At 43.0% G+C, this 12,586-nt stretch overlaps 2 protein-coding genes across 5 annotated transcripts in view; both read right to left on the bottom strand.

Moving 5' to 3' along the window:
* The window catches only part of LOC124031858 (potassium voltage-gated channel subfamily KQT member 2-like), a 44,093-nt gene extending 32,055 nt beyond the window's left edge, over window positions 1-12,038 (bottom strand). For all 4 annotated transcript variants that reach the window (XM_046343627.1, XM_046343628.1, XM_046343629.1 and 1 more), the window contains exon 1: window positions 11,568-12,038. In XM_046343627.1, coding sequence (XP_046199583.1) covers window positions 11,568-11,980 — 413 coding nt within the window. In that variant the 5' untranslated portion in view covers window positions 11,981-12,038. The remainder of the gene's footprint in view (window positions 1-11,567) is intronic.
* Window positions 2,837-7,826, bottom strand: LOC124031859 (E3 ubiquitin-protein ligase TRIM39-like). The gene is made up of 2 exons (XM_046343632.1): window positions 7,670-7,826; window positions 2,837-5,884 (listed from the first exon to the last, which is right to left on the bottom strand). Exon 2 carries the CDS (start codon window positions 5,880-5,882, stop codon window positions 4,215-4,217), a length of 1,668 nt encoding a protein of 555 aa, XP_046199588.1. The 5' UTR covers window positions 5,883-5,884; window positions 7,670-7,826; the 3' UTR covers window positions 2,837-4,214.
* Window positions 12,039-12,586: the final 548 nt, after the last annotated feature.

Raw genomic sequence — 12,586 nt, 5'->3', positions numbered from 1 at the left:
GCACAAGCACTTCACCTTTTATGCCTTCTGTAAAACTGTGTACGTGACGAATAAAATCAGATTTTTATTTAAGGCGCTTCTCAGTTATACTAATTCCATCCTCTGTTGGCAGTTGCACACACTATTTATAAACTTCAGGTCAGTCTTAAGTTAACACAGTGTTGGTGTGCGGCCAGATCCTCTAACGATGCCATCAGCTTGCTGTGCCAAAGCTCTGTTGTGAGACAGTATTTATTGCTTCTGTCGCTCGGTCAGTACCACCCCCGAGAGTGAGAAATGCTCCAAGTCTGCAGACTGTAGTCCACCATCCTGCAGTTCTACAGAAACCACTTTTTCTAGGCCATCCCCCACATAACCCAGTATAGTAGATTTCACTGGGGCTGTTCGAAACAGAATGGTGAATGTGATTTGGGAAGGGATAGGAAGAGGCAGGAATTGGGTGTGTGCTTGGAAATAGATGGACAGAGACTGGTCTTTGGGAAGCTTCTTTAGGTGAACCATTTTGGAGCTAATCCAATCCGGGGCTAATGGAGATGTCCTTACGAAAGCAGATTCTTTGGGGGGGGGGGGGGGGGATTTAACAGCAGCTTTCAGAAAATGAAGCAGTCTGGCTAGCTAGATAAATCACACAGCTATGCCGCAAGAGACAGTAAACGACACTCCCGACCTGCAGTATAAATCGTTTGGTCTTACAACCGCGGACACTGCATAACAGTGGTAGTCAGGAGAGTCTAGGCCACACACAGTCACTACGTAAGCGTGTTTGGGTCTGAGAAAAGCACTAGAGTAAACACATGACTGGCATCATACCTTAGAAAAGCCTCAATGTATTGACAGCGGAGCTTGAATGAAGATTATTTTATGAAACTTTTCACGTCTCCTTTTAAATTTCAACAGTAGCTCATTATAGCACACACACCTGCTGCTGCCAAGCGCATTAGCACTCCCTGACAAGCACAGCTGTAACTGGTCAATGCCTAATAAGAGGGGTGGAATAGAACACTTTCCAAAGCAGCCAACCAATTAGACACAGTAACATTTTTCATTCAAACAAACAGCCGCCAACAAGAGCACAATCAACTTCCCTAGATTGTCACTACAAAAGTGACTATACCTAATTAATAATGCCTAATAGTGGAATAGAGTGTGTGCGATTACACTCACAGCATATGTGCAATAGATACATTACTACTGTTTGTGCTGTACTGTGGACGAGAAGAGACAATGGATCTGGTCAACTTGCGATAGAGCCACACACACAAGTCAATAGAGCTCAATTTCCGTAACATCTCCGCTATTGCAAGACTGGCATTACTACTAAAGATACATTAGAGAGAAAATCACATTAATTAAATTCCTGATTGTGCCTATACATAAAGGCACCGTGGCATCTCTCTGCTTGTTGACGGATGTCTCGATGTTTTCACGCGAGACAGGAATTGATCAACAATATGGAAATGGTTTCTTGGAACCCGAAAGAGCTGCACTTTCACTCAGTTGCAGATAAAGAAACATTGATCTGCCCCGCTCAGCAAGATCTCCAGACCCAGACATGTCTATCTGCCTGGCTGGGTCTATGAGGACTTTAAGAGTGCAGTTGAAGCAGATTCCCCCAGATGACTCACCAGATGGGGAAGAAAGGGCCCCAAAGCAACAGACTAAAACTGCCAAATGCAACCAATAGAAGCCAAACTGAGGTATACAATGACAGGGGAAACACAGCAGCAATACACTTTTTTAAAACTAAAACAATTGTCTGTTAAGATAAAAAAAATGTATATATTTAACACAAGTGCTGCACTTCTGCTTCTATTGATTCTTGTGGAGACGTGATGAAGGTTCTGATGGAGCCCATCTGACACACAGTACAGATACTATAGTGTTGCTAACATACCAAATCGTGTCCTCAGTGTTCCTTAATGAAAATGAAGTCCTTTCCTCTAAACAGTCCATGGATGTTGTTGTTGGAGGACCATTTTATGATGAAAAGGATACTAAATATTATTCAGAATTAATTTAATAGGAATTGGGCTGGACAAGAGAATAAACCAATGACTTTATATCTGAATGGACAAAGCCATTGATTACGTGACACCATTCATTCCTATGTGAAGACTCAATAGCGGATTTTAAGCACTATTAGTGGATACTCACACTGCACTCCAGGCAGGTCTGCCAGTTTTAACTAGCAGAAGTGACTTTTCATAGCAAGTTAGGATAATTTATGCAGCAGGCTAGGAAAATGAACGCCGTAGGTTGGTAGAATTAGGTTAAGGTTAGGGAAAAGGGTTAGTCTTGCTAAAACGCTAAAATTCTCTACCTATGTGAATCAAACAAATCTAGCTATGACCAGGCCTGCCATCAGAAATCTTGGTTTCCCACCTATGCGATTCTTCACATTTGAAGCCAAAGAAGTTGGTTAAGATATCTCAGGTGGGCTACTCCATGAGCTACTCCAGGAAGTGACATTGCAGGCAAACTCAGTGCTGCCCCCTCTCACTGAGTATCTCAAGTTGGAGGCCGAACGGGGTACTGCATTCTGCCATTACATCTAAAAACTTATTCTGCGAATTAAAAAGAATAACTTAAAATAATTGGTCAAGGACATACATCTGGTGTAATAGAAGCAATTATTGGTACCAAGACTGTTTTCAAATGTATTTATCTTTTTATTTTTGTACACAAAGATTGACCATGAATATTGCCTTCTTCCCATTCACTACAATGGGGATACTGTTTTCTGCAAACTGCCTGCAGTACTGTGGTCGGCCTTGAACTTTGTGGCTTCAATGAGAGGGGGCAGTCCTTCTCCCTGGGAATAAACACCAAATAAGAATACGTGCTGAATGTTTATTTGATAACAGGACATTGATTTGTCGTTCAAAACCTTTTTTTGCTAAATTCCAACATTAAAAGGACTGTGTGATTACGGTTAACATCATTTCAAACATCAATACTCTGCAGGTTGCAGAGCTTCTCCCACCAAAGACTTTGTACACTTTGGAAGATTTAAAAAGAGTCCAACTGATGCACCTGTATAAACTGTCATAAAGCACTGTGACATTTATTTTTTCTATTTGAAGAAAAACGCCCAACAAAACCTTTCACCTCACCCCAAAACGTACCCCCCAAAATATACAGAGCAGTACTCCCTCTCCAGTAGCCCATTGATTATACACATATCATTGTTACGCATTTCAAGGAAATTAATATCAAGGTAACTGCCAAAATACTTGAGTAAATAAGGGATATGAAACATATTGAAAGCAGGTGCTTCTACACAGGTGTGGTTCCTGAGCTAATTAAAGGTAGACTCAGCGATATGATGTAGATGCACAAAGTAAACGGCATAGTGAGTACATTTCTGCAACAACTAAGAGCGTTGAAGTGTGAGGCTCAACTTCTCTGCTGTTTTAGTCCCGTGGCTATTACGTTGTGAACAGTGTGAAGTGAACCCATGCACAGATACTGTGTGTGACTGTGTGAGAGCAAAGTCTTGCATCTCTCTCATCTGAATATCTGCGGTGATGCTCGTGGCAGCGTCATTTCTGAGTCTCAAGTTAAGCAAATTAACATCCCCATCATGCTTAGGGAAATTATTAAAAATGCTGGGCAGGCCATTATTTTGGCTGCCATGCCTATGCCCCCCTCCACAGGGCACAAGTGGTCACTGAATGGTTTGATGAGCATGAAAACAATGTAAATCATATGACATGGCCATCTCAGTCACCAGATCTCAACCCAATTTAACACTTACGGGAGATTCTGGAGCGACGCCTGAGACAGTATTTTCCACCACCATCAACAAAACCCAAAATGATGGAATGGTGTCACATTCCTCCAGTTGAGTTCCAGACACTTGTAGAATCAATGCCGAGGTGCATTGAAGCTGCTCTGGCTCGTGGTGGCCCAACGCCCTATTAAGACACTATGTTGGCGTTTCCTTTATTTTGGCAGTTACTTATATATGCCACAGAGAAAAATAGGCAAAATAATAATGAATTCCTACATGATTGTGGAGGTAAAATATATGTTTTTGTATGAGGGGGACTTTGTCCATTCAATCTAAATGAAAAGCTAAAAAAAAAAACATTGTCAGTTGCACGCCTGATTAGACACCTAACTTTCTCACTGTGTCATTCCAATGCTGTGACCATTTTCGAAGAGCTGTATAGAAGTATCAACAATCACTTGGCTGACTCAATTGCTGAAATCTAAGGTGCATCATCGAGAGATGAAATCTCATACTGATTGACGGACATGATCGGACAAATGATCAAAGGGGCAGAGTTTTTATCATCCTTATTTACGCCTGTAAAGAGGTATGGGTAGAGTCTCTCAGTGAAGGTGCAGACGGTGAAAGAGTAGATATGAGACCCGGCCTCCACATCATAAAAGGAGACCTCCCCCTCCTCATAATCCACAAACACCCCCACCTTCTGAGGTTCCTCTGACAGAGAGAGAGGGACACTGGGCCCAGCGTGAGCCATGTACTCATCCCCATTCATCAGCCCCACAGTCCAGTATCCATTCACAGGACTGGGCCGTACATTCCCCTTCCTGTTGATGGACTCTCTGGCCACTCCCAAAGCCCACCTAGTCTTCCCCTCCACCTGCACCTCAAAGTAAAATCTCCCAGAGACGAAGCCTTCATTTCCTAGTACACAGGGTACAGGATCAAACCTCTTTGGGTTGTCAAGGAAGAGCTTTTGTCTGTGTCCTAGCTTCACCTGTTTCCCATCCTCAGACAAAATTAGTTTGGGATTTGCCGTATCAGAGTCCAGAGTCACATCCACAGCTGACTGCTGCATTCTCTCCAGCTCGGTCTCACACAACTTCTCAATCTCTTCATAAAGCGTCTCCTCCAGTTGAGACACAGCTCTCCTAAGGGTCCCGACCCACAAACCGCTGTGAACCCTGATCTCAGACCAGTCCTTGGTGCATGGAAGGGTGCAAAGCGATGGGGAGCTCTGGAGGACGTGGAGGTGGTCCTCTGTGTTTGACAGCTTCTGCAGATCAGCGAGTCTCCTTTGTAGTTCAGTGATTTCCTGCTCCAGCTCTTTGATGAGCCCATCAGCACGCCTCTCTGCTGCTTTCTGTTTCACCTCAATCTCCTCAATGAACTCAGCCTGGCTATTCTCAATAGCGCGCACCAGAGTAGTGAAGACATGCACGCTATCTTCTATCTCTCTCTCTGCACCCCTCTTCCTGAGTGCTATTGAGTGTTCCATCTGCTTCACCTTCTGCAGTCTGTCCTTGATCATCCTCTGCACTTTTCCCTTGGTTTCCCACAGTAGACTCTTCCTCACTCCACTCTCTTCCTCTATGGGGACAGTCTTGTGGAACTTGTGGTCTGTCTCAGTGCAGAACTGACACACACAGGACTGGTCGCTCCTACAGAACAACTCCAGGGGTCGTTGGTGCTTCTCACACACCCTGTCATCCAGGTTCTCCACAGGGTCAATTAGCTTGTGTTTCTTGAAGGAAGCAACTCTCTGATGAGGCTCTAGGTGAGTCTCACAGTAAGAAGCCAGACAAACCAGGCACGACTTCAAGGCCATGAACTTCCTCCCAGTGCAGACATCACAGGCCACTTCTCCAGGCTTGGCGGGGTGCTGTTTGAGTGTGCTGTCAGCTGGAGCTAGCTTCCGGACGTGGGCGGCCATTTCAGAAATAAAAGTATTGACACTGAGATCTGGTCTCGGTTCAAAAGCCTTTTGACACACTGGACACTTGCATAGCCCGTTAGCGTTCCAGTACACTCCGATACAGGCCATGCAGAAGTTGTGTCCACACGGGATGGAGACTGGGTCAGTGAACACATCTAGACAGATAGAGCACTGGAACTGCTCTTCAGACAGGAGACTGTTGGAGGAAGCCATAGCTGAAAGAGGCCAAAAAACATGTTATTATTTTCATGTATCAATATCAGTCAGTGGAGGCTCCTCAGAGGAAGAAGGGGAGGACCATCCTCCTCAGTGAATTTCATAAAAATAGTGAAGTTAATCCTTTTTAAAGAAAACTAGAGTAAAAATATTCACATCACAAAATAACTGATTAATCACACTGTTTCGCAATGAAGGTCTACAGTAGCCTCAACAGCACTCTGTAGGGTAGCACCATGGTGTAGTCAGAGAACAGCTAGCTCCATCCTCTTCTGGGTACATTGATTTATTACAAAACCTATGAGGCTCATGGTTCTCACCCGCTTCCAAAGAAATTATGACGACTTTCGGAGGACGTCCTCCAACCTATCAGAGCTGCTCCAGCATGAACTGACATGTTGTCCACCCAATCAAAGGATCAGAGAATGAGTCTAGTACTGAAAGCATAAGCTACAGCTAGCTAGCACTGCAGTGCATAACATGTAGTGAGTAGTTGACTCAAAGTGCGAGAAAGACAATCGTTAAACAGTTTAGAACAAATTAATTTCTTCAAAAATTGGAGAAGCAAAAGAGAGAGATTGCAATATTCTATTTTTCCCCACTTTCACTTACTTAGCTAGCTAATGCAGCTAGATAGTTTTGCCTACTCAAACACCTGGCTCAAACAGAGGGAAGCTATTTTAGCTAGCTGGCAATGACTATCCAACACCGGAACTCTTCCAAGTCAAGGTAAGTTTTTGGTTTTAATAATTTATTACCACTGAGGCCTGCCAGTGTAACTGCTAAACTGCTCACTGTACTGCATGATTGTAACGGGTTTACTAATGCGTTAGTTCCATTAGCTATGTTGACTATGACGTTACTTGAGGTAATATGGTGAGAATAATGTAGGCTGTGTGTAGCGGTTAGCGGTTATGATATGAAGTTGTGTCTTGGAAAGGTATTTTCATTTGTCACAGACAGCTAATGTGCTGTGCATTGAAGTCCACACACGAAGGGAAAAGGTGAGGAGGAGAGCGCGTAGATGTGAGAAGGAATACAGCGAGCTTTTTGTATGTGGCTGTATGTGCTATTAAAGTGAACTGTGTTTATGTGTGATCAGGGTTCTATTCATTCCGCCAAGTCGGTTGAAAAACGTTTCTAAAACTGAAGCAAACTGAACGAAACAGAGATGAACATACCTGAATTTGTCCAATAGAAACTCTCGTTTGCAACTGTAGGACAACTAATTACACACTAAATCAGCTAGATACAAGCAAGAGTGTGCAAAGTGGTATTGAATGTGTCAATGTATTGAATGGCTGTCCATGTGTCACTGGCTGTCAGGTAAATTTTAATTCATTCATAGACTGGGTTTAGGGAATATTTGAGTATCATGTAGGAGCCTAAACCTACAGTATCAATGATATGTTGAACTGGGTGAATGGAATATGAATAACAGTCATCCAATATGTGGTTATAGAATTAAGGCCATGTTCATAATTTAAACTTTTTTTTTTAATCGTCCTCCATCATCTTAAACGGCACCGACCGCCACTGATATTAACCCATGTAGTAACGTCAAACTATACTATTTTAACCATTCTTTAACATATCATATCACGAGAGTCAAACGCAGACAGGATAATAATTAGGGCTGTCATTTGTTTAGTGTCTAATAATAATAATATATGCCATTTAGCAGACGCTTTTATCCAAAGCGACTTACAGTTATTATTATTATTATTATTATTATTATTAGTGTCTAATCTTGTCCAGGCAAAGCTCTTAATTTTTCTACTCACCTCAGTCTGCAGTATGTTGTTGACTGTTCGTTCTCCTCTTCGGATCAGAGAAAAAGGATAATAGTGACTGGGGATTTGGTACAGTTACGTGGAAATACTCTTAAGTTTCATTTCAGCAAAATGACGTAAGCCCCTCCCTTCGCCATAGTGATGACTAACCTCTGCTCTTAAAGGAATACTGCTTTAAATAAGGTGTATATTTCATTTTACCACACAGATGCCAACTGATAAGGTTTTTGTGTTCCAGAGTATTGTATAAGCATAATATCATTGTGCCGACATTGTAACTGAAGCTGCTTCTAGGCTAGATTGAAAAGACTCAAATGAGATGCTCAAAAGCTACTGCTAATGCTCATGTTTTGTGTTAGAAAAAGTTACCTGCCCATAGAAACACACAGGAGATTTTGGAAGGTACTGTTGAAGTCGTAAGATGTAAACGAGTTTTAATGACTCCAACCTAAGTGTTTCAACCACTCCACACATGTCTTGTTACCAAACTATAGTTTTGGCAAGTCGGTTAGGACATCTACTTAGTCATTTTTCCAACAATAAACAGACTACTTCACTGTATCACAATTCCAGTGGGTCAGAAGTTTACACACGCTAAATTGACTGTGCCTTTCAACAGCTTGGAAAATTCCAGAATATGATGTCATGGCTTTAGAAGCTTCTGATAGGCTAATTGACACCATTTGAGTCAATTGGAGGTGTACCTGTGCATGTATTTTAAGGCCTACCTTCAAACTCAGTGCCTCTTTGCTTGACATCATGGGAAAATCAAAAGAAATCAGTAGACCTCCAGAAGTCTGGTTCATCCTTGGGAGCATTTTCCAAACACCTGAAGGTACCGTGTTCATCTGTACAAACAAATATAAACACCATGGGACCACGCAGCCGTCATACCGCTCAGGAAGGAGGCGCGTTGTGTCTCCTAGAGATGAACGTACTTTGGTGCGAAAAGTGAAAATCAATCCCAGAACAACAGCAAAGGACCTTGTGAAGATGCTGGAGGAAACAGGTACAAACATATCTATATCCACAGTAAAACGAGTCCTATATCGACATAACCTGAAAGGCCGCTCAGCAAGGAAGAAGCCACAGCTCCAAAACCGCCATAAAAAAGCCAGACTACGGTCTGCAACTGCACATGGGGACAAAGATAGTACTTTTTGGAGAAATGTCCTCTGGTCTGATTAAACAAAAATAGAACTGTTTAGCCATAATGACCATCATTAGGTTTGGAGGAAGAAGGGGGAGGCTTGCAAGCCGAAGAACACCATATCAACCGTGAGGCACGGGGGTGGCAGCATCATGTTGTGGGGGTGCTTTGCTGCTGGAGGGACTGGTGCACTTCACAAAATAGATGGCTTCATGAGGTAGGGAAATTATGTGGATATATTGAAGCAACATCTCAACACATCAGGAAGTTAAAATGGGTCTTCCAAATGGACAATGACCCCAAGCATACTTCCAAAGTTGTGGCAAAATGGCTTAAGGACAACAAAGTCAAGGTATTTGAGTGGCCATCACAAAGCCCTGACCTCAATCCCATAGAACATTTGTGGGCAGAACTGAAAAAGCATGTGCGAGCAAGGAGGCCTACAAACCTGACTCAGTTACACCAGCTCTGTCAGGAGGAATGGGCCAAAATTGACCCAACTTATTGTGGGAAGCTTGTGGAAGGCTACCTGAAACGTTTGACCCAAGTTAAACAATTTAAAGGCAATGCTACAAAATACTAATTGAGTGTATGTAAACTTCTGACCCACTGGGAATGTGATGAAAGAAATAAAAGCTGACATAAATCACTCTTTACTATTACTCTGACATTTCACATTCTTAAAATAAAGTGGTGATCCTAACTGACCTAAGACAGGTCATTTTTACTAGGATTAAATGTCAGGAATTGTGAAAAACTGAGTTTAAATGTATTTGGCTAAGGTGCATGTATAAACTTTCGACTTCAACTGTACATATACAGGTCTTGACATGCAGTGCCCATGGACTATCCCTTCACTGACACTCTCCTGGTTGAGAAATGGGGCACAGTGTGGAATTTGTTGTAGTTTAAAAATGGACAAGCCCTCTCTTGTTTTCGCTTTGACTGGTGTTGGAACACAGACAGGATAAAAGAGGAGGTAAGATGTCCTCAGAGAGAGCGCACAAGAGAGAAAGAGGGAGTGAGAGACAGAATACCACTTCCAGGTATTGATCCTTCACACATAAAATCCAAATAAGACCATAGACCGAGCCTAACATTTCTGGATTGTACATCAAGACCAGTATGCAGCTGGCTAGCTGACACAAATATGAGCAAAGTTTTCCTTCAGCTCCTGGAAGAAGAAGATGGAAAACCCTTGCAGGAGGACAAGATTGGACTGAAGTCAGCACAGGCCAGTTGTATAAATCAGCTGGCCTGAACGTAAAACAAGACTAAATGGATTAAATGAGGTGGTATAAATGATGCAGCACGGCGAGCACACAAATGGGATAGAAGCAGAGCTGCAGTTGTTTTACTAGCTCCCATTTTGAGAGAGTGGATTCCGTGTATACATTCACAGGTGCCTTGATACCATCTTGCCAGGAGGTCCACTGCATTTTCACTATGGGCTTTCGGGCTTCCACAGCAGTCATGTGATCAGAATTCAACAGCCTATTTAACCTGCCATTGTGGCGTGTGTGGGTTGCCTTTGACACAAGCACAATGTGCTCACAACATAGATCCTGTCTTAACGAGAATTTGATTGGCGGCATTGGTAACATATCACATGCCTATAGGCTACATCCTTACCATATAAGGTGACCGCTTACTACATGGAAGTAAGGCATTGTCTAGGTTAGATGATCGTCTACGAGTCTACTACCCACTAGCAGCTCATTTCAATGATGACCCCCAAAAGCTAACCAGGGTCAAATGAGGGCTGAGCTTTGAATAGCTGTCACAGTATCCCATTATTAATGGTTGACGACAACCCCAACAGGCAAGACTCGGTTAGGCCACTGTAAGTGTATTTTAACGAGGCAAATTTTGGGGTATTATATTTCTGAGATTTGTACACAGATTTCCTAGCTTCGTTCCAATTTCAGCACGTATGCCTACTACACAAAGCTGGCTCTTCATTAAATAGGTCTACAAACAAATTAAGCAGTTAAGGTGCAGAGCAACTTCATGCAATCACAATCGCTCATTAGGCCTATACAATGTATCCGATTTTAACTAGAGCCTCAGCAGCAGTGAAGTCCCAGGGTGCTTGACGCCCTCATAACTACTAAGCTGATCCATTTGAATGACTCAGAGACAATGACTTGCTTGCTTGCGCGTTAGTCTAATACATTTGGCAATATACTTTTTTTGGTTGATGCGGTTGTCATGCATATTTCCTGATACAGTGCCGCTTAGTATCGAGAAGCGTGTGTGTATGTATTGGCCCGCCGGACTATACAGGCCATGCATGACTGCAACGTCAATTAGTTAAAGTATAGACGCCGCACGGGAGCTGTCCATCAGGCAAAGGTGCTGAAAGAAAATAGGAGCGCCAATAGGCTGGGGGTACTAAAGGTTTGGCACAAAGTTGGCAAATAGGCCTGCTATGCATGTGAATGATTGCATGGACGTTATGCAGGGGGTGGGTTCGCCTAAATATTGTTTCCCTATGCAGATAAGGGCTGTGGTAGTGGTGATACACACTAGTCTACTCCTGCTCAACCCTTTTTTATCTGCAGAAAACGCATCACTGAAGAACAATGGCTAAAAGTCCAACTTCACACCCCAAATAGCTACGCATGATATGTCTTACCCCAACCTATGGCACTACATTCGGGGCCACATAATATTATTCATGCTTGCTTGTCTAGCCTCTAGGCTGAGTTCCATATCCGAGTAGCTTGGTATACTTACACATAAGCGTGGTAAATAAACGCCCATCCCCGCGGTCTTTCAAGTGCATTGTATAGAAAATTCTGTAGTTTCCTATAGCTGGGGTTTTTCTTCGGCGTTCTCCCACCTCTTATGGCACTGGACCTCCGTCTGCATAGGATACTGGTCCGCTTTGTGCTTTCCGAGCCCGCAATCAGCTGCGCCCCGTCCCTGCTAGATTCGGGAGCCCCGGGGTCCAATCCGACAAAGCCGACTTTGTGCTTCTTCTCTCCGGCTTGAGTCGGGTAAACCCCACCGTTAACATTTTTCTGCACCATTCTAAAGTCGAGGTGACTCAAACCGGGAGTTTTCAATCTCGTAGCATCACTGGTGAGTGTTGTGTGTGCTCGTAAATGCAGTCGGTGTCCCTCTGGAATAGCAATTGCAATGTCCATGCGATTGCGAATCTGCAATGTGTAGCCTATACTGTATAGGCTTCTCTCTCAGCTCCTTCCGGCCATCTGACAGGCTTGGGTAGGGGGAAATGCGCTTTAAATATTTAACAATCTATACACGTAGGCCTAAGCTAAATTATATAAAAAATATATACACTTAACACAAATATAAATGCAACATGTAAAGTGTTGGCCCCATGTTTCATCAGCTGAAATAAAACATCCTCAATTTTCCATAAACAAAAAAAGCTTATTGCTCTCAAATTTTGTGCAGAGATTTATTTTCATCCCTGTTAGTGAGCATTTCTCCTTTGCCAAGATAATCCATCCACTTGACAGGTGTGGCATATCAAAAAGCAGATTAAACAGCATGATCACTACACAGGTGCACCTTGAGACATCTGTTGCATTGCGTGACAAAACTGCACATTTTAGAGTGGTCTTTTATTTTCCCCAGCACGAGGTGTACCTGTGTAATGATCATGCCATTTAAAATCAGGACTGGCCACCCCTCAGAGCCTGATTCCTCTCGAGATTTCTTCTTAGGTTCCTGCATTTCTAGAGTTTTTCCTAGCCACTGTGCTTCTACATCTGCATTGCTTGCTG

This window comes from Oncorhynchus gorbuscha, linkage group LG03 (genome assembly GCF_021184085.1).
Source record: "Oncorhynchus gorbuscha isolate QuinsamMale2020 ecotype Even-year linkage group LG03, OgorEven_v1.0, whole genome shotgun sequence".
Classification (NCBI taxonomy): Eukaryota; Metazoa; Chordata; class Actinopteri; order Salmoniformes; family Salmonidae; genus Oncorhynchus; species Oncorhynchus gorbuscha.
The sequence above is the reverse complement of the archived record's forward strand: the minus strand, read 5'-3'. Positions and strand labels throughout refer to the sequence as shown.